General features: G+C 40.0%; 1 protein-coding gene across 5 annotated transcripts in view; it reads left to right on the top strand.

Moving 5' to 3' along the window:
- Nucleotides 1–16,567, top strand: part of CHRM2 (cholinergic receptor muscarinic 2) — a 151,911-nt gene extending 135,344 nt beyond the window's left edge. For all 5 annotated transcript variants that reach the window (XM_086689281.1, XM_086689293.1, XM_086689288.1 and 2 more), the window contains one exon: nucleotides 14,285–16,567. In XM_086689281.1, coding sequence (XP_086545407.1) covers nucleotides 14,333–15,733 — 1,401 coding nt within the window. In that variant the 5' untranslated portion in view covers nucleotides 14,285–14,332 and the 3' untranslated portion in view covers nucleotides 15,734–16,567. The remainder of the gene's footprint in view (nucleotides 1–14,284) is intronic.
- Nucleotides 16,568–22,301: the final 5,734 nt, after the last annotated feature.

Here is a 22,301-nt window from a genome sequence, read left to right as displayed (position 1 = left end):
GCAAAATAGATGACTGTCTTACTCTCTGGCTTTTGTATCCGGAGAATTTCCATCGTATTGAAAGTAATCCGTATTTCTTAATTCGTTTAACCTCAGCAGAGGAAAATATTTTTCGGGTTCTTGACACAGGAATGGACGGTTCATAGTGAGAGTGAAAGAGCTGGCTGGGGGCTGGGCGTTTGAAAACTTGGAATTGCGTGGAAACAGATAGTAAAGTGCATTCGAGCGGCTCCCGGGTGGAAATCCGAAGTTGTCCCATACCAAAAAGAAAAGAAAAAAAAAAACATGTAGCAAAGTGGGTCAGGCTGTCACCTTTCAGCTTTACGGTGGCCTTTGAAAGCAACCAAACAAGGGAAGAGCCAGACACAGACTGCTCGCAAGCTACATTCCTAAACGCAGACACAGCTGAGGGTGTTTTATCGTCCAGAACAGAGGCTAAGAGGCAGCTTACAAATGAGCCTGTTCTTAGAACACTTGAGCTAAGTGTTCCCATCCTGGTAGCCACACGCGAACCAGGGTGAAGGCTGACTGACCAAGGTGCATGGGCCTCGTATCCAGGCTCCGGATGAGAACTGCCCTGGGCCACACTGGAGAGGGCCTGTCTGGCTGACAGGCTGTGGTGGGCCATCACATCCCCGAAGACCGTCAATGGAGCAGGTCGGAATCCCTTGGCTCGCTGTTACAAGTCGGTCTACCCTCTGCCTGACCCCTGGATGCTAAGAGATGAGGTTGTGTCTGTTGTCTGCGGAATAATATTTCCAGATAAATGTAAGAGTTACCATGTCGTAAATAAATCTAAGTGTCTTACTTCGAGCCATTCCTGGCAGAAGACGAACGTGACATTAGGGACTGGGAAATTGGTCTCTTCTGGGGGTTCCCTGGACAACTTAGGGCTGCGCTCCTTGAAGATAGGATGCTGAGGGAGAGAGCAATGCAGATAGAAGGTAAGGATTTGCATAAAGAGAGTAGAGAGGTCACGAGAAGTACACACATAAGGCAAGCAAAGGCCTGGAAAGACTCAAGAAAACTAGCACAGGGCAGAACAAACACTGTATTCCGTTGCTGTTATTGTTATAATGTACTTACCTTCAATTTTGCCTTCCTTTATAAAGCAAAACCGCTAAAATGAAATTTTAAAAATAGTGTTTTTTAATTTATTCCTTATTCATTGTAAAAAAAATTTTAATGTTTATTTTTGAGAGAGGGAGACAGATTGTGACGAGGGGAGGGGCAGAGAGAGGGAGAGAGGGAGACACAGAATCCGAAGCAGGCTCAGAGCCTGATGCGGGGCTTGAACTCACGATCTGTGAGATCATGGCCCGAGCCGAAGTTGGATGCTTCACCAACTGAGCCACCCAGGCGCCCCTATTTTTTATTTATTTTTTTTTAAATGTTTATTTATTAAGTATTTCTTTTTAGAGAGAGAGCATGAGCAGGATAGGGGCAGAGAGGAGGGGAGACAGAGGACCTGAAGCAGGCTCTGCAGTGTCGGCACAGAGCCCAGCACGGGGCTCAAACTCACATACAGCAATATCATGACCTGAGCTGAAGTCAGACACTTAAGCAACTGAGCCACCCAGGTGCGCCCCCCCAAAATAGTTGGGTTTTTTGTTTTGTTTTGTTTTTAACGTTTATTTATTTTAGAGACAGAGGAGCAGGGGAGAGGCAGAGAGAGAGGGAGACACAGAATCTGAAACAGGCTCCAGGCTCTGAGCTGTCAGCACAGAGCCCGACGCGGGGCTCGAACTCAAGGACCGTGAGATCATGACCTGAGCCGAAGTCAGACGCTCAACCGACTGAGCCACCCAGGCGCCCCAATACTTGGTTTTTTAAACAGCACTTGTAGTAACATGGTCAATGTAAGTCACAGGTTAATGTTATGCATATTCACAGATCATGTTGCTCTAAGCATTCACAATTTGACATAGAATGGAGTTTTGCTACTTTTGTATTTGTTAACAAGAAATCTCTTTCACAGTTCCATTTTTTGTTCTTAATTAATGTCAGGGCAGAAATTTTTCCTAGTTCCTTAGATAATATTCTCCTCCAAAATAAACTGATCACTCTCAGCTAACAGTTAAGTACAGAATTGCTAAATAATCTTTCCTAGATCTACAGTGAAAGTTTTATTTAATTTTTAAAGTTCTTTGAATATAGTTGATGCACAATGTTACATTAGTTTCAGGTATACAACATAGTGATCCACAGATTTCTACACTCTACTGTGCTCAGTATAAGCATAATTTGTCGCCAAAGAACACTGTTCCAGTATCACTGGCTATGTACCTGTTGTACAGCAGGAATGTTAAATAGAGGAAGTTAGGAAGAGAATTAGTCACTAATTGTTATTTTTATTATTTTTTAAAAGTTTATTTATTTTGAGAGAGAGAAACCGCTGGGGAGGGGCAGAGAGAGAATCCCAAGGCTTTGACGTGGGGCTCAAACCCACAAGCCGTGAGATCGTGACCTGAGCCAAAACCAATAGCCAGACGCTAAACAAATGAGCCACCCAGGCGCCCCAGTCACTAATTCTCAGATTGAAGTTCCTAGAAGGTTAGATAGAAGCTTCCGACCATCTCAGTGTAAGAATCGGGATACCATACAATGATCATGGGGCTTCCTAATGCTGAAGATGAATGGAAACAAATAATAAAAGTGGCATGGAATACAAAATTAAAAATTGCTGCAACTTACTTCCTTATTGGGGGGGGGGACGAGAAATACAGTTCACGCTTCGTTCCTTTCTTTTTTAATGCTCTACTGGTTGGTTAGAACTACATATTAGGGGCACCTGGGTGGCTCAGTCGGTTGAGCTTCCAACTGCGGCTCAGGTCATGATCTCACAGTCTGTGAGTTCGAGCCCCGCGTCGGGCTCTGTGCTGACAGCTCAGAGCCTGGAGCCTGCTTCAGATTCTGTGTCTCCCTCTCTCTCTGCCCCTCCCCTGCTCATGATCTGTGTGTCAAAAATAAATAAAAACATTTAAAAAAAATTTTTTTAAAGAGGAAATGATATTGTTGAGTTTCTTTAGACTTAGACCTTTTTTAAAATTTTTTAAAATATTTATTTTTAATTTTTTTTAAGTTTACTTATTTATTTTTGAGAGACAGAGAGAGTGAGCAGGGGATGGGGAGGGAGAGAGTGTCAAGCTGGCTTCGTGCTGTCAGCACAGAGCCTGATGCAGGGCTTGACCTCACAAACCATGAGATCGTGACCCGAGCCGAAACCAAGACTCAGACACTTAACCAACTGAGCCACCCAGGCGCCTCAATCTTTATTTATTTTTGAAAGAGAGAGAGGGAGGAGGAAGGGAGAGAGAGAGGGAGTCAGCATTCGAAGCAGGCTCCAGCCTCTGAGCCATCAGCACAGAACCTGATGTGGGGCTCGAACTCATGAACTGGGAGATCGTGACCTGAGTGGAAGTTGCAGGCTTAACCGACTGAGCCACCCAGGTGCCCCTAGACTGAGACTTCTTAAGCGCAGAAACATTATTTCCTCCTTTTCTTCTTCAATGTGTCATTACCCTTTCCTCATCAGCTAATACACACGGTGGCTAGATGAGGGAGTCCGGGATATATCCTCTCAGCGTCCTGTTTCCTTTCACTTTGAGTTGTTTGGGGGCTTAATTAACCACAGAATTCTAGTCTAACACGTTCTCCCGGAGGTCCTGCTGCGTATAGTCCTGCCCCGAGAGAACACAGACTGCGACTGCTTTGCTGACGGTGCAGTTGTACTTGAGGGAACAAACATCCCACCCTGCAGGACAGTCACTGCACAGCCTGTCTCTCTGGAGATCTCTCCTTTTCATGCACTATTCAGGGGCAGACATGGTATTTCAATACCACTATACCGCGAACTGCCTGAAGTTCAGCTGCTTTTTCTTGGATGACAAGGTGGGGCATGTTAAGCGTGCCAGGGATATTTACCAGCCAAGACAGCTGTAATTCGAGAGGGGAGGTGTCACTTTGTCGTCCCTCTCCTCCTGGGCACAGTCAACAGAGAACCGGCCTCCTGGGGGAAAAGAACAGGGCTGGCAAATCCTAGCGCACTCAGAGCGAGAGATCGGATTTTCCTAAGTGTTTAGAGTCTGAAGGGTGGGAGAGTTAGCTCCTTAAATATGGAAATAGGCTTGAGCTAATGGTGTCTGAAGAGGGGATGGTAGACGAAGGGACGATGAGGTAGCAGTGATGATGTACACGACGGCATTCAATATGGCGTGGTCCCCGTGGTCATCACCAGGAAAGTGGGTTTGTTGCGGTAAGGTAGAAGGGTTGACTGTCCTGATTTAGCACATAAAATCCTTGATTCTCTCCAACCAACTTGCTTGAAACTCCAAATTAGTGCTTTAGATACAAAAATCTTTGCTGAGTTGATGCAGCTTTTTATGTGTCCCCATCTCAATTGCCATTAGATCATTTAGTAAAGACTTTAATCTTCTCCGTGGTCTCATTTCTCACATTTGAGTGGGATAACACGGTGGTCATTTTGCTCAGTTCTAGAAATAGGCTGCAATCAGACTCTAAGGACACAATCATGTTGTCTTTCGATTGGAAACAATAAAAATAGTTGCTGCCCATTGCTCTGTATACCTCATTACTATTTTATTTTTATAGCTTCATTGAATCTGATATGAATCATAAGTATATGAGGCCTGTGTCATTTCTGTCACTGAAAAGTTGAAGGACACAGATTTACCCTTTATGGAGGTGAGTTCATTACTTGGGATTCTACTTAAATTCTAGGTGTTGTTACCAGAAGAATGATTCTGTCTGTTAAACTTACATTTATGGGTGCATTTATTTATTTGAAGAGGAAAATTATACCTAAACATAAACTTTACTTTTCATGTGTATATTTTCATGAAAAAACCAACAATATTTTTTTTCCTTTTGCCTTTTGTCCTTAAGCAATGTAATGTTAGAGATGTGCTTACAATAAATATAGATTCCTAAGTACAACTAAGTGTCCTTTTCTCTACTTACCTGTTATAAGATGGAAATTCAGAAGAAGGCAGTTCACTTCTATGTGTGCCCTTTAATCTTTTCACAATTTCTGGTCCCATTAATTCTTAACTATTCGAGTCTACCCTTCAAAGGAAAAGTATTAACCTACAACTCTCTTAGCTTCTCCCTGACCCTAAACTGATTTTTTACTTCTCTTTTCAAACCTGTCCTTGACCTACTTACTATCCAAAGCTCCGTGTTGCCTTATGTTCTGTCTCAGCTTCCAGTGGAAGGCACGTGCACCATTGAAAAGGATCCCTAAAGGGATGCATTGTTTGGAATTGCTCAGCTTCTCTAGAACAAGGGCTTTCATTCTAGAATTTTCTATCAGAGTCATAACAAGCCTCAAATCCTCTGCAAATTTGATTCACATGTTTAATTCAAAGCAATGAATTAACTAATTTAGAGTTATTAAACCAGCAGCCTGCCGACTTTAGGGGGAAAAAAAACAGAACAAAATGAAAAAAAGCCGACTATACAAATTTCCAACTTCTGAAGATAAGAAAGACACAGACATCGACTCAAATACAGCTGCCTAATCATATACAACTTCCAGTAGCTCTCTGAGGATTGCTTCCATTTTCCTTTCACTCTTCCTTGTCAGCGCATAATAATAACCTTTAGACAGAGGGCTTTCTCTAGCATTGCTCCTGTTTGCTCTAGAGCACTGTGTTTAGTCAGCACCATTTATGAGATTATGGTCATCCTCAATACTGAGTTCTGTCCGATTCCTAGGACAGAAGAGGGAGGGGGCCCCAGTGCTTACTTAGATGGAACTTCACTTCGAAAAGTCGAAAGAATGGTTTATCCCATAGCGCGTTTTGTTTATAATTGTCCAGACCTCTTTTCCTCCTCGGCAGGAGGATGTCAGTGTGTGGAAAAAATCGCTAACCTGTACCATGGACCCAACGGCAAGGACTAGATACTGGTTAAGTCACGCTAAGGTCTCTTTGCCTCTTGGGACATTTTTCTAGAGTAAGCGTTGTTTAGGATGTGTTCTGAAGAAAGGAAAAGGATAGTTTGGCGAACACGGAGTGCACGTCTGTCCAGCGTCACTAAGAATAGTACGCTTGACAGTTAGCCAAAACTGCAAAATGTGTACATCGCAATAAGGGATGGGAGGTTCCGTAAGGTTTTTACATTGGAAAAAATCATGAATTCTCTTGTATTTGTACTGGTGTGGGGATCAGATTGCTGTTTCTGCCACTTTCACTCTTTTTCTACCATTTGCTGTTACATTTTTTACCTTTTTACAAAAGTACAACCTGCATGGGGCGCCTGGGTGGCTCAGTCAGGTGAGCGACCGACTTCGGCTCAGGTCATGATCTCACGGTTCATGAGTTCGAGCCCTGCGTGGGGCTCTGTGCGGACAGCTCAGAGCCTGGAGCCTGCTTCGGATTCTGTGTCTCCCTCTCGCTCTGCCCCATCCCCGTTCATGCTCTGTCTGTCTCTGTCTCAAAAATAAATAAACATTTAAAAAAAATTAAATTTAAAAAGTACAACCTGCATACAGTAAAATGCACAAACCTTAAGGGTGCAACTTGATAAATGCAATTTAAGTGTGGTTTTCTTTTTTCAGATATTTTACATGATGCATATCTGGTAAAGTCTGTAGTTCTGTGCTGAAGTTTTCTAAACTCTACATGTTGCTTCCAAAATGCTTGTGACATATCCTCTGAGATAGACTTAAAAACCCAGCGCAGGTGACTTGATGGCTAAGTTGCATTCTATGTTTTGGAACCTACAGGTTGTCAGGCTCAGTCACTGGAGTGAACACCCACCAGGAGTATATTGCACTTTTCTGAGAAATGCAATAGAATGCAGAATCTTGAGAACACAGTAAATATATATATATATATATATATATATATATATATATATACACACACACACATATACACCTATATTATATTTATTCTATATATACATATACCTATATATAATATATACATATACCTATATTATATATACACATATATAATATATTTTATATATACACATATATACCTATATGGTGTGTGTGTGTGTGTGTGTGTATATATATATTTAAAATATGTAAATGTCCCACATAAACAAATGGTGAAGGAAGGAGAAAAAGAGAGAGACAGAGAAAATAGATCTGCTAGGAAAAGCATCCAGGAAGCTTTATGTATTGTTTCACCCCATCTGCCCAGCCTTCCTCCATGGATTCTGAATCTTGACACGTGTCAGTATATTGGCCCAGAGTTTTTTTAGGTAGCTGGAAATCCCATCAGCAATGTATGTCTCCCTAAAGTTATAAGCTCCTTGTGGACAAGAATGTGTTCGATTGTGTTTGGCCATTCTCTCCTCCTTCACTTCCACCTTCCAAAGCCCTTCAAGGCATCTGCAGGTCTGTTCAGGACAGAAATTCAATAAGGTGCTTTAGAATAAATTTTTAAAAACAAACAGAGATAGCCCTGGTTTCCGAGCAGGGCCCCTGTTGCTCCTGTGGCCCCCAACCCACCACAGCAGCTCACATAGAAAAATCTATGAAAAATCTCTTCATCTGTATACTCACTCCTAATGTGTCCCTTGGCTAAAGGGAAGCCTTATAAAAATGGGGGGGGGGGGGGAAGAGTGGAAATTTACTCCATTTCTGCCCGATGTTGTCAAAATGCTGGAATGTGGAATGTCAGTATTCAGCTGTCGGAGCTACCCTATCCCCTGAGCCCCAGGCTAGAACTCTCCTTGCTCATAAGTAAAATGGAGAGACATTCAAGATTTGTGGGGGTCATCACAATATGAGCAAACTGTGTTTTATCATCTACTGCATCAGTATCAAAACTGAGACTGTCTTTAAAGAAAGGGGACTTTGTTCCTCAGAATCCCTTAAAATCTCTCCCCATTTTTCTTGCCTTTCTTTCTTTTTCCCTCCATCGTTCATGGCAGGAGTGATCGGTCACTGATGTAGGAACAATCTCAAAGCCTATTAAATACCTCTACCGATGCCACTTATAAACTAACGGCATGCACTGAATGTTTAGAAGATCTAAAACAGAATATAGACTTTATGCCCCAATGGTCATGTCTCCAATGTCAGGGAAATTTTATAGTTAGAATCTCATTCACCAGATTATTATATAATAGGTTATACGTGTTTTTAAATATATAAATTGCAAGTAAAGGAGCTCCATTTGCTTTCTAATTGATAATAACACAGCGTCAGATTACCACGTCTCACTCTTAAGGCAGAGAGGAGATGAAGGGAAAATCTCTGCTCATTAGGCAGTCTTGCTCCCAATGAGGGTCTCATGTTTCACCACAATACTAGATGGTATCATCCTTATGTTTTTCAAGTTTTTTCTAATAGCAATATTTTTTACTGAAAGCTAGATATCTAGACATCATACTGTTGAAGTAAACTTTTAATTATCTCAAGACCGATTGCGTGTTTAGCCCCGACATGTCCAAGTTAAAACGGTGCCAGGGGCCTGAACTGCTGTAGCAGTTGAAGGACTTTCAGGCACCCCCGGTGAGGATTGATGATTTCATCCCTCGTGGTTGCTCAACAGCGAGGCTGCGTCTCAGAGCTCAGTGCGAAAGACACGGACAAAGAGCCCTCAGAACACCCTGCCATTTTTGGTAATGTGTTCAAATGGCAGCAGAAATTAGAAATCTATAAAAAGTAACATACACCGAGATTACGTTTTAAAAACACAAGTTAAATAAATATAAACAATTATAAAGTCAACTTCATGTGAATTCCTCTTGATTTCTTGTTCTGAAATTTTGCTGTATAATTACATATCTTCTCTCTGGATTCCAGTTTATCAATCGTGGACTACCCCCGCTCCTTTTTTTTTGTTTGTTTTTTTTTTTTTGTTTTTTTTTGCTGACTTTTCTCATTCTAGAAAACTTTCTTTTTTTTATTCAATCAAGTTTGGTGTCACGGTGTAACATAGTGGGAAGAATATGGCCCTATGAGCCAGATGCCTAAATTCCATCCATGACCTCAGTACTTGCTGGCTGTCTCATCAGTTGTCATCTGTACAACTGAAAAAGATGATAATTCTTTTAAGGGTTATTGTGACAATTAAATAAAATAACACGCAAAAAATTCTAACACTTAGGTTCCTCACGTATTGACTAATTTATGATTAGCTTATTACACTGTGGCCGCACTTATGAGGAGACCATTTTATATCTGGCATGCTGCCTGGCTTGGGCAGAGTATGGAGAAAATCCCATTTTTTAAATAATAATTTCCATTGTGTGTCTAAATACACATCAGAATTTATTTTTTTAGTCATTTTAGTTAGCATTCCCTCTAACTTCAGAAAAATATTATTGTAAATGTTTAAAACTTCTGTGTAACTGATATGAATACTTCTGTGAGAGGTTCTATATTAATTCACATGGTGATGTATTTTTTGTGATGATTGCTTTTAGGAAAATGTTTTAAATCTTAAATGTCATGTATTTACATAATCAGGAATCTTACTTACTATTCTGTATCTTATTGTGAACATGTCCTGTCCAAAGTCACAATTTTAGCCTGGACAAGATGATCCTCTGTTGTGTAAACCAAGGACCCAGCTTGAATTTGGGGAAAAAGACTTAGTCATGGCAGGTTAGAGTAATAAATATTTGGGGCACATATTGGCTGCCGAGTAAGATTGTTCCTCAGGCAAACAATAAATACTTGTAGCAGACTCTGGAGTCAGGAACTCAGGGGTTTGAAACTCAGATAACTTAATTCTTTGATCTTTAGTTCAACATGTATGAAAAAGCATATCACAGACATAGTCATCTCAGGAGTTGTTGTGGAGAGGAATCAGGCTCAGTACCTGTGAACTGTTATCAATATTATCATTAATGATTTCATGTTCTTGGTAACGGTATTCTTGATAATGATCATTTGTATCACCCCTACCACTATATCCTACACATTCTCACTCCTACCCTATTTCATCTACACACGCCCGATTTTCTGTTAACTAATAAGAAAAATGACTAATTTATACCCATTTACCAAATGTAAATATTAACAGCATTTGCGTTAACATTTATAGATCATGGTTCAAAGACATGATTTCACTTTGATGTTTCCCACAACTCTAGAAGAAAAATAGGGTTGTTAATATTCCTGTTTGAAAAAAAAAAAAAGAAAAGAAAGCTTCATGGAAGTGTTTAGTGACATGATCAGACTCTCACAGCTAATAATTCAGAGCAGAGATTAGCACTCACAACTTTGCAAGGTTAATATGAAACCATGATACATTTCTCCCTGCTACATATAGAGACTCAAGTAGTAAAGAAACTAAGGCCAGAAAATTGTTTTCTTGTAAATTTCCAGAATGCTTTCAAAACTTGGTCATAAACTAACATGGTAAATACCAAGTAGATTACTGTGCACTTGCTGTTTTAAGATGTTGAATCCTGAGGGTCATCTGCATTGTTTAGTCTGTGGCGATTATGGCATTTCATCCATGATGTAACAATCTTTGCTTTAATAAAACCCTATGATGCCACACCAGAAGTAAAAACTTTTACAGAGATGTAAACAGCAGAGGAGGCAAGGGGTTGACAAAAAGAAGTATTTTCTTTAACAGGAGAGGAACAATCCCCCCTCCCCCCCAGCTCGTGCATCATGAGGGGAGAAAAGAATGCCATCCCTCGGACATTTGTGCTTGCTTCTAAGTGAAATGCTCTTTCTATTTTTATATATGGCATTACTATGAACAAGCAAATATTAGAACTCTGAGAATTTAGGGGATATGATTATCATTATATGGTATGTTACCATTATATAGATTTGCTATGTCTACCTGGGTAAGAATTCCAAGCCCCCCAGACAGAACCTGGCTCAGCCAGCAACCTCTGGGTAAAGTGTAACTCTTTACCCATAGGATAACTGAGAGGTTACCCAGAAGGGACACTGAGAAAGAGTATCTAACTCAGAGGTAAGGATGATAGTTTTAGTGGCAGAGTTTTTGCTCACTAACCTTGAAACTGAGCGTGATCACTTAAACCCCTACTGTGGACTCAGCTTCTGTCTTCAGATCAAGGGGGTGATTGGATGTGTTTATATATTTTATAGAGCTGTTAATAGAAGGTGAGATAACATATGTTTGAGAGTCCTAAGACTATTGTTTTTTTGGTTTTTTAGTTTTTTGGATTCTTTGATTTGGGGGTGTTTTGTTGTTGTTGTTGTTTTTAAAGTTTATTTATTTTTGAGAGACAGAGACAGAGAATCCCAAGCAGGCTCCATGCTGTCAGCACAAAGCCCGATGTGGGACTTGAACTTATGAGCCACGAGATCATGACCTGAGCTGAAATCAAGAGTCCAATGCTTAACTGACTGAGCCACCCAGGCACCCCTTGTTTTTTAGTTGAAATGTAATGCATGCTCACTGTAAACAAGAAGAGGGGAAGAGGAGAAAGGAGGAAAATTAACAAATAAATAAATAGAATCATACAGCTTTATGTTACTGTGATATTTTAGAATAATAACACGTATTATTATTAGCATAAATGATGGCAAGAGCCATGTGACTATGGATAAATCACTTACTCTTATGCTTTCTTAATCCATAAAATAAAAGATCAAACTAGTTTATTTTTGAACATAAATGTTATGTTTCTACATTATTTTTGAGAGGAAGTCACCAAAAAGCTTTTTAAAACTAAAATAAATATAGTCCTATGTTTTATTAAAATGAATGTGAAGAATAAAGTATCAAATAGGACGTTCAGAAGGTAAATCTTTGGTATTTTTCAATCAAAATTTATTAAAATGAGCGATTTGTGAACAGATAAATATAACTCAATTCAAAATATGTCCGTGAATTTAATGAACAGACAAAAGCGAGCTTATAAGCAAGTCAGGATTCTGTCTTACAGTTACCTTAGCTAATAAAGAATCATTGGAATTATGATTGGATTAGTGAAATTACTTTGTTCAAATAAATTTCATGAATAAACAGTTGTATGAATCATGACCAAAAAAAAAAAAAAAAGGGGGTGCTATTACAGAGAAATTCTATTGAGCCAATTCCACTGGGTAAGTAAATAGAGGCTGAATTAATAATATTAATTGTTAATCCTGTTTTGATTCAATAAACATTTTTGAGCACCAGTTACATTTGAGGCAGTGAGCTGGACGGTACAGCTAAAAAGACTAAGAAGCCAAAATTCCCTGCTTTTCTAGTGAAGGAGGAAAATCATAGATAGGGTGTATCGATCGGTGTCCTAGGTCAAAGCCATGAACAGGGGATCTACAAAGGTGGAAACCTGAGGGCTACTAACTGCAATATTCCCCCCTTATTTATTGGGGGATACATTTCAAGACCCCCCAGTAGATGTCTATTGTGTTATGCTTTAACAAAACCAAACTCTCTGTAATACCCAGTGAGGAATATAATATTGAAGAAAGCGTTTCCTCCAAAGTGTAACACGCAAGACTTACACTGGGAATGTTTATGTGTGTGATGGATGAGGACCAAGCCAACAGAAAAAGTTGTGGTATCCAATGGTGGGATGATACATAGTGGGTCAGATTTTAAAACAGGTAACACAGGGGTGGCTTCAAAAGTGTTTCCTAACATGCCTTGTGATTCTGAATCGGGAGGTCTGGAGTCAGCCTGAACATCTGCATTTTGTGTAATTATAACAAGATATATTCATAATGGAAGCATTGAACAGTATTCTGAAGCGTATATCAAAAGTAAATGATACTTTGTAAGTGCCTTTTCCTTGGAGCCATAACTGCCACCTCGTGTATAATTTTGGAAGGCAAAATGGTAAGTGGCATTTCATTAACATCATTACCTTGATTAAACTCTTCAATGTTTCCTCAAGACCTACAAATTCATTTCATGTATGTAATTGCCTTTCTGCTTAATTAGAACTATATTCTATAACATTCTGAGTCTTGCTCTGATCATATCATCTAACCGTATAACTTTCCACAGCAAGGCCAGAACACATACCTCTGTTTTAACAGCTGCGTACTATTCCATTGTAAGGGTATTCCATCATATATTTAACCAATCCTCTGTCAGTGAGTTGTTTTTAATATTTCTAGGGGGTTTTTCTACTGTAGCATTTCTTAATGAGCATTCTTGAGTGGACCTTTTTGCGTATCTTTGTAACTATAGCTGAAATGTAACTTCCTACGTGTGAGGCTGGCACCAGACTTTGGTGATATTATCTGAAAATGATAATTATGTGTTTATTTAAACACTGCAGGGTTTGGCAACAGAAAGTATACTTGGTTTTAATAATTGCTTCTTTAGCAGCCCATCCCTACCCCCAGAGCATATGCCTCTCAGAGGCAGGGACCTTGTCTTAATCGTCACCGAATATCCCGCATACATCAAATGCCTAATCCAGAGAAGTTGCTCGATAGGGATGTGAGGACAAAGTGAATGAGTAAATTCTTAAACAGGTTTGTTCCTAGGCTCATTTTTCTGATTGACTCGATATGTGACCTTATATAAATTACTCTTTCTGGACTGCAGTTCTCTCTTCTGACAAACAAATATAAATCCTAGCCTGACTGTACCAAATATTTGGCAGGAAGAACAGTAGAACAATAAATTTGGTGGTGACTTGAAATATAAAACATTCAGAAAATTCATGTGGTTATCAATACACATTTAATAAATGACTTATTTTGCAGGATATAGAATATTGGAAATGTTAGCTATGCGATACTCACTACAAGGGCAAAACGGAGATCAGAGAAGAATAATTCTCATTAGTGGAAGTGTACTGGCTAATTTGTTATTATTATTATCTTATTTTGGTTATAATCAGTATCAGTGTTATTATGAAAAAGGCTTACTTAGAGCTACCAGATGGAAAGATGCTATAGACTATAAAAGTCACCCACTCCACACTGTAAGTTTTATGCTTTCTTCCTTGCATTGGTTTATTAATTTTTATGTCTATACCAGAAACCTCTTGATGCTTTGGAAGGTCTTATGTATAATCCTAGTTTATTTAGTTTAATCCATCAGTAGTATACTCAGCTAAATTGATTGATGACAGACGGACAGACAGATACCACATCTAGGTATGGATGCTTTCAAAGTGTTTTCAGACTTCAAATACATTGCCAGTCTGAAAGGATCTTTCGCATCCTCCATTTAATGTCTTTGCTTTTTATGTGGGGAATCGGGGCAGATAGGTACAATAAACATGGAGGGGAAGAATGAGGATTTTTGGAGAAAAAGTCGTGGTTCAAAAGGAAGAAATCTGATATATTTTAAAGCAATGTTTATGTCATATCTGTTCATTCTTTTCTATGTCCCTGCAGGTTTCAATGCGTGTTTGGCTACTTGGCTTCTGACTGAGAGAACACAAAATGAATAACTCAACAAACTCCTCTAACAATGGCCTGGCTCTGACCAGTCCTTATAAGACATTTGAAGTGGTGTTCATTGTCCTTGTGGCTGGATCCCTCAGTTTGGTGACTATCATTGGGAATATTCTGGTCATGGTCTCCATTAAAGTCAACCGCCACCTCCAGACTGTCAACAATTACTTTTTGTTCAGCTTGGCCTGTGCTGACCTCATCATTGGTGTTTTCTCCATGAACTTGTACACCCTCTACACCGTGATTGGCTACTGGCCTTTGGGACCTGTGGTATGTGACCTTTGGCTAGCCCTGGACTACGTGGTCAGCAACGCCTCGGTGATGAATCTGCTCATTATCAGCTTTGACAGGTACTTCTGTGTCACCAAACCGCTCACCTACCCAGTCAAGCGGACCACAAAAATGGCAGGTATGATGATTGCAGCTGCCTGGGTCCTCTCCTTTATCCTGTGGGCCCCGGCCATTCTCTTCTGGCAGTTCATCGTAGGGGTGAGGACTGTAGAGGATGGGGAATGCTACATTCAGTTTTTCTCCAATGCCGCTGTCACCTTTGGTACCGCCATTGCAGCCTTCTATTTGCCTGTGATCATCATGACTGTGCTATACTGGCACATATCCCGAGCCAGCAAGAGCAGGATAAAGAAGGACAAGAAGGAGCCTGTGGCCAACCAAGAGCCAGTTTCTCCAAGTCTGGTACAAGGAAGGATAGTGAGGCCAAACAACAACACCACACCTGGCAGTGACGGTAGCCTGGAGCACAACAAAATCCAGAATGGCAAAGCCCCCAGAGATGCTGTGACTGAAAACTGTGTCCAGGGAGAGGAGAAGGAGAGCTCCAATGATTCCACCTCAGTCAGTGCGGTAGCCTCTAACATGAGAGATGATGAAATAACCCAGGATGAGAACACAGTCTCCACTTCCCTGGGCCACTCCAAAGATGAGAACTCGAAGCAGACGTGCATCAAAATTGTCACCAAGACCCCAAAAGGTGACTCATGTACCCCAGCTAATACCACTGTGGAGCTAGTTGGTTCTGCAGGTCAGAACGGAGATGAAAAACAGAACATCGTCGCTCGTAAGATTGTGAAGATGACGAAGCAGCCTGCCAAAAAGAAGCCTCCTCCTTCTCGGGAAAAGAAAGTGACCAGGACGATCTTGGCTATCCTGTTGGCTTTCATCATCACTTGGGCCCCATACAATGTCATGGTGCTCATCAACACCTTCTGTGCACCCTGCATCCCCAACACAGTGTGGACAATTGGTTATTGGCTCTGTTACATCAACAGCACTATCAACCCCGCCTGCTATGCACTTTGTAATGCCACCTTCAAGAAGACCTTTAAACATCTTCTCATGTGTCATTATAAGAACATCGGCGCTACGAGGTAAAACACCTTTGTAGAGAAGGAAGGTGGTCGGGGGAGCTTGGGAAAAAGAAAAGGGATAAAAAAAAAAACCTCCCAGTTTTAAAAATCTCTGCCATTGCACTTTATAGTCTTATTATGGAATGTGCAATTAAGGAGCCCAACAGTGACACTTTTATCGTGCCTATGCTCCAGTTTGAGAAACCCACACCTTATCAGCCCTGTCAGTTTCAGAGCAATGAGACCATGAAAGAGACATTTTGGAATTAATGGATTTAAGGAACAATCCACATGTTCTCGTACTCTCTTGAAGAAGGGCTTCTGAATCTACAGTTTTATCTCTGCACAAGAAGAATAATAACCTCGCTCCTTTTTATTCCCATTTTTTTTTTGTTCCTGTGTGTCCATATGAGGATGAAATGCCACAGCTAACATGGAGACTTAAACATAAAAAAATAGACATCACACAATGGACAAGTGAAAGAAGAGGATCAAAAAAATATATATATAGAAATGGTCTCCATAGTGTTAAGTGCTAAGCATATATTATTCTTTTGTTACAGTTTTATTTGGAGAATTGTGATGTAATCAATGCTTTGGATTTTCTTTTTTTTTTTTTTTTACCTTTCCCTCTTCCCACCATCAAAGGAAAGCAAACACACAAAAACCTCAACTAGACCATAACATTATTTTTCTTATTATGGCACTGGTTTTTGTACATCCCCATTCTACATTGTGTAAGGACAAAATCTGCAAGACTTTTGCTAAATACAACCAGAAACAGCCATGAACATGGGCATTTCACCCCTGCCCACTGTGTCCTTTGCATTCTGTGGGGATATAAAAGCCTATAAAGTGTTAGTTTGCTTATGATCCTGTAGGTGAAATGTTTTCACCAATCTGGTTTTCTCCTGGGCTAGCCTACCTAATACATAAACATGCTTGAGAACCAAAGTCATTTTTTAAAGTGAGGTTTTGTCAAATTAAATAGTGGTCGTCTTTAGTTGGAGAGAGTTTACTGAGGTCAGATGAATTTTGAAATAAGAAAATAGAAGACTGAGAGGGCCTTCTGTTTTCAACCTGAATCTGCCTGACCCATCTATGAGATGCTAACTTGTAAACCATGAACTTCTGGCCTTTGTCAGCGGGAAGAAGCTGCTTTATTCATTTGGAATCGTAAGTAGGATTAGCATACTCTGGTGGCACCAATGACTTCTGGGTCACTCCCAGGAGAATAAGACGTTCTCTTCAATGCCTGCTAACAAATTATATTCAATTTATAGTCCAGTGAGGTTTTTTTATAACCATCCTATATCCCACTGGAGGAGGAAAAAAATAGTTAAAAAACATTTCCTGGAACCACATGTTCCATGTTCCTCAAATTGTCAATTCTCTCTAAAATTTTTTAATTTCAAAAGTCTGTCCATAGAGGTAATCTTTGTGGCAAGAACGTAGTGGATAACTAACAGAGGCCAAGTGAGATCAGCAAACTGTGAGGAAGAATGCAGGTAGCTGTGCCTGTGTCCTTTCTCATTGTTTCTTTAATTCTGGACCATAAAAAGTCCTATCAGGAACTATTATTAGCCAAACGGTAGCTTGTTGTAGAATCTTGTCCATGTAGAGACTTTTCATTTCGTACCCCTCATAAACATATGATCGTATTGATCCACATTTAGCTGTGTTTATCCCTCAGCGTTCTTTCTTATTGTATTTGCTATAGTCTTAAAATCAGATTTTCTGAAGACGGCCCAATCAATAGAAATCAAGTTTATAAAACCCACTTCAGATTTCATATTTTGCATTTCAAATGTATGGGCCTTATGCTGTCTTGACCAGTAACATCAATGTGAGTAGCATGTTTAATTTGTCAGTATTAAACCTTAGCACTTTAGAGTTGGTGTGTGTGTGTGTGCGTGTGCGCGTGTGACTTGCCTCACTGATGGCATCTCAACAACTTTGAGAATTAAAAAAAAGCACAAGGTAAACAATAAAGAAAGGACAGTCAGTAAGAGGCAAACTGCCCACAGTAGTTGGATGTAACTTACCCTTTATAAAAATAACTTCTTGTTTGAATAACTTCAGTCACTCCCGCCCATAAACCTTCTGCGTGTAAACTTACAGCATCAGTTCATGCAGATTCCTTTACTCCACAGTTACTTCAATGTAAGTGTTAAATCCGTATGTATTTTTATTTTATTTCTTCAAATTAGTGAATCAATTGAATGGAAGGGACATCAAGCCAATGGGCTGTTTGGTTGGCTGTAAACAAAACGATGGCTGGCTGAATACTTATTAACTTGTACTGTTATGATGTAGATTCAGCTTTAGTTGGGATGAACTCTTTGGATTCAAGGATTCATGATTCTGGATTTGGGTCTTTTTGGTCTGCTCTAACAATTCAACTCACCATGAATCAAACTGCCTCTTACTCTTCATTGCCATCACACCCTCCCTTTCTTCCTTCTATTCTTGGTCTTCGCCATAGCCACCACAGCCTTGTTGAAAGAGAAACCATCGCGCATTCCAGAAAGGAAGTGACTGTAGACCGACACATCGTGAAAGCTTTGTCAGCTGGAATCAGAGACCCGGGAAGAATACTGAAAATGGTAGATGATTAGAAAGATATGGAGATTGTATTCAAAGGTTTGCATTAGCTATGGCTGGATTTGTCTATTTCAGTGGCTCTCACACAGGAACAGTTTTGCTCCCCGGGGGACATTTCACATTGTGTGGAGACATTTTGGGTGGTCACAACGTGGGGGAGAGCTACTAGCATCTGGCAGATAGAGGCCAGGGATGCTGCTAACAGCTTTCAGTGCACAGGCCAACTTTCCCTCACATACACAGCTAAGAATTATTTGGCTCAGAGTGTCAATAGTGCCAAAGCTGAGAAACTCTCATCTGTTTTAAGGAATTCTAGCGCTTGCTTTGTAAAAACGGGGAAATAATCCTGTATCACTATTAGAATATCAACGCAAATTGCTCACCTGTTTGTAAAAGGTAATGTTCACCAATTGTGTATCAGACATTGTCACCCATGAGTCTGGTGTATGTGTAATTCACAGATTGGGAACACAGGAGACAGATATCTACACATCCAAAGTCACCAGACCATGCACGTAGCACATTGTTTCCAACATCTTAATGTCCCATCACGATTGCCATAGAGTCCAGTCAGTTGAGGTTGCCGGTAATTGACCATTAAATGATTGGAGTTGATGTGGTCAGTTTCTGTTGGAGCTGCCATTTTTTCTTTCAGAAACATCAGGAGTCTCTTTCAGAAACAATATGATTCATCTCTGTTATTTTCACTGGAAAGGTAGATAGCTGTCAAGAATTTCTTCTCTCCTCAAAGCAATAATGTAAATATTCCAGAGTGGTCTTATAAGAAGAGGAGATTAAGAATGTCAAAAAGCCAGTTCATTTCTTTAAAAAAAGAGAAATGATCACCCCTTTACCGGATCACATTAATTTAATACCAGCTCCCAAGGGTTAGGACAAAATCACCAATATAATAAGTCACATGGGATAAGCTTTCCCATTTGAGTGTGGAGGCTGGAGGACCCACATACTTCTTCTCTTTGTCCATTCACTGCTTTTTTGATCCTGGAGATCTGACATTGGGGAACACGGGAGTTCAAAATGATGGCAACATATACTTAGAAATGCGATCTACTTTTATTTTCTCTTAGTTCATTGGTAGTTGCCTTCTCCCAGTTTGATAATCTCCCTGTCAACAACCACAGCACTGATGTTGCAAATAGATTAGGGAAGCACCCAAAGCTGGATGAATTGTGCCAAGTGTATTTTCAGCATGTACATACAATACCACGCCTCTTAAATATGCTTCTTTTAAAAGGGTGCACGCTGCAGCATGAACTGTGTGCGTATTTAATGTATCTTTCTGGAATATGCTGTGTGCTTAATATACATATTCTATAAATAAAGTAATGAAATGTATAATAGAAATACATATTTCTGTATGCAAATAAATATATTATACACAAAATCTTAATACGCAATATGGTATATGTTGCTTCAGAGTAACAAGACTAGGTTTTGAAGGCCCAGTTTTTTAAAGTAGTTTTGGTTTTTGAAGGAGAGGGTTTGAGAACAGCCAAAATCCTACCTGTATTACTGTTAAGCTGTTTTATAATCTTTGAAAGCATGGCACTGGTTTTAAATATCTCTTGGAGGAATATATTCATAAATCTTGGCTGGTGTCACCCCACATGACCAGAATGCTCTTTGCTCCTGTGCTCCCGACTGGCCTGTGACTAGAATCTTTCTGGCTGTTACTGTTCCAACAGCTGTGTTGATCTCACGTCTGATTGCCTGATGAGATTGCAACCAATTCATTGACATACAGCTTTGCTCTCCTCCAAGTTAACTGATTTTAGTCAAATAAAAAATAATCATGCAAGGAGGAAAGGATGACCTTCAGAATGTTTTTCATTCTGGAAAACAGGTAAAAAGTTGTACAAGCACTGTATTTTATGAGCCACTCTTTTCAGTTTGAGCCCAATACAGCATCCCATACATTAAATGCCAGAAATTTCTAGTGTAGTATGATACTCCAAGTTTTCTCCAAGAAATTATGAAATAGGTGCCTTCTTTTTTATTTTGAATTTCAACTTTTTTTAACGTTTATTCCTTTTTGAGAGACAGAGAGAGACTGAGTGAGAGTGGGGGAGGGGCAGAGAGAGAGAGGAACACACAGAATCCAAAGCAGGCTCCAGGCTCTGAGCTGTCAGCACAGAGCCCGACGTGGGGCTCGAACTCACGAACCACAAGATCGTGACCTGAGCCGAAGTCGGAGGCTTAACCGAGTCACCCAGATGCCCCATAGATGGTTTGTTTCTGAATGCCCTACATTTTCTTTATAGCACTTCTTTTCCTTCCCTTGTTACCGACTCAACTACCCACATTCCCCAGAACATTTTCTTTGGCTCATTAGCATGAGTTCCTAGTTAGCAATTACTGCTATGATTTTAATTGATCCTGGGCACGCCATCCCAAGAGACACTTGCATTTTAATAGAAGAGCATAAGCACCAAACATCTCAAAGAGTCCTATTTATCATCTTTAGTTGCCAAGGTATGCAAGATGTTCAGTGAATTCTAGTTTTCTATGAAAATTTTATGACCTGCTTCACCATCTATACACTTCCTAAATTTTACCTGTTATTCCATAATCCACCCGGGTGCATTGTTGCCTCTTATCTGAACCAAAATCATCTCTAGAAAAAAAACTGAGTTTTCTGTCAATTCTCATTAGTGTCTTATTGTTCCAGTGAAATGTTCTCATTACATTTTTTAGAATGTGATTGCATACTGTATCGATGAATTGTCAAATGTTATTCCTTACGAAGTGGTTGCAAATGCTGAGGCAGGAAAAATATCTTACCATCACAAAGGAAGAATTTTCCACATAACACATGTCAGTCTTTTTTGATCAAAAATTGAAGCAACAACGCGGTAAGTTGTGGAATGTACATACTTATTAAGTAAGTGACATTCTATAAATTCTGTTCTTTGGCTTCCTAAACACACACACAAGTCATGGGAAATACAGAGAAAAAAAGTCATCCATTTTCTTTATTTGCACCATTTACCGTGCAGCTCATCTGAATCCTTACACTGGACCTTTGCTGGAAACATGCATGTCCTCGGAGAGCTTGTTGAAGGATTTTTTAAAATGAGTATCTTTTTTGGAGTCATTATTATTGGAAGATAAGGGATAGTGTTAAGGGATAAATTGTGTGCATGCATCCAGGAAGAATTAAAATAGATTGCAGAGCCAGTTCAAATCTGGATAAGAGTTGAGCTATTTGTACGAAAAGACAAACATTATGTATGATTCAACTGGATGCTTAAAGCAATTTTCTTCACGCTGGGAATCTTACTCTTCCTACTGCCTTTGTATAGAGAGCAGGTGCTTACATTTGTGAGGGCGCGAGTAATCTTTGCCAGGGCCATATTGTATTTTGCCACATGTCAAACTTCAGCCTGATGTAGAATCACCTGCAGATTGTTGGGCCTCACCAGTAGGTCTGAAGTGGCGTCTGAGAATTTGTGTTTCTAACAAGTTCCCAAGTGATCCTGATGGGAACCACACTTTGAGAACAATTATCTTCTTTGGTCTAATGAAAATTTTTACCAAAGCATTATGATGTCTTCACAAGACGTCTGTTACTAACGGCAAAAACATTACATTTAACGAACTAGCCACAGGAGAGGATACTTTTTCTTGGACGTAAAGTTTGTTGCTTACTTACAAATAGGCTGTTCGTATTTTCTGTCTCTTCGGAAACTTTTAGTGCGATGATCTTAACACCAGTGATTAAAAATAACCATATAGGGGCGCCTGGGTGGCGCAGTCGGTTAAGCGTCCGACTTCAGCCAGGTCACGATCTCGCGGTCCGTGAGTTCGAGCCCCGCGTCGGGCTCTGGGCTGATGGCTCAGAGCCTGGAGCCTGTTTCCGATTCTGTGTCTCCCTCTCTCTCTGCCCCTCCCCCGTTCATGCTCTGTCTCTCTCTGTCCCAAAAATAAATAAACATTGAAAAAAAAAAAAAATTAAAAAAAAAAAAAAT

The sequence above is a fragment of the Puma concolor genome, chromosome A2 (assembly GCF_028749965.1).
Source record: "Puma concolor isolate L17-30 chromosome A2, mPumCon1.1.hap2, whole genome shotgun sequence".
Taxonomy (NCBI): Eukaryota; Metazoa; Chordata; class Mammalia; order Carnivora; family Felidae; genus Puma; species Puma concolor.
This window is presented reverse-complemented; position numbering and strand designations above follow the sequence as displayed.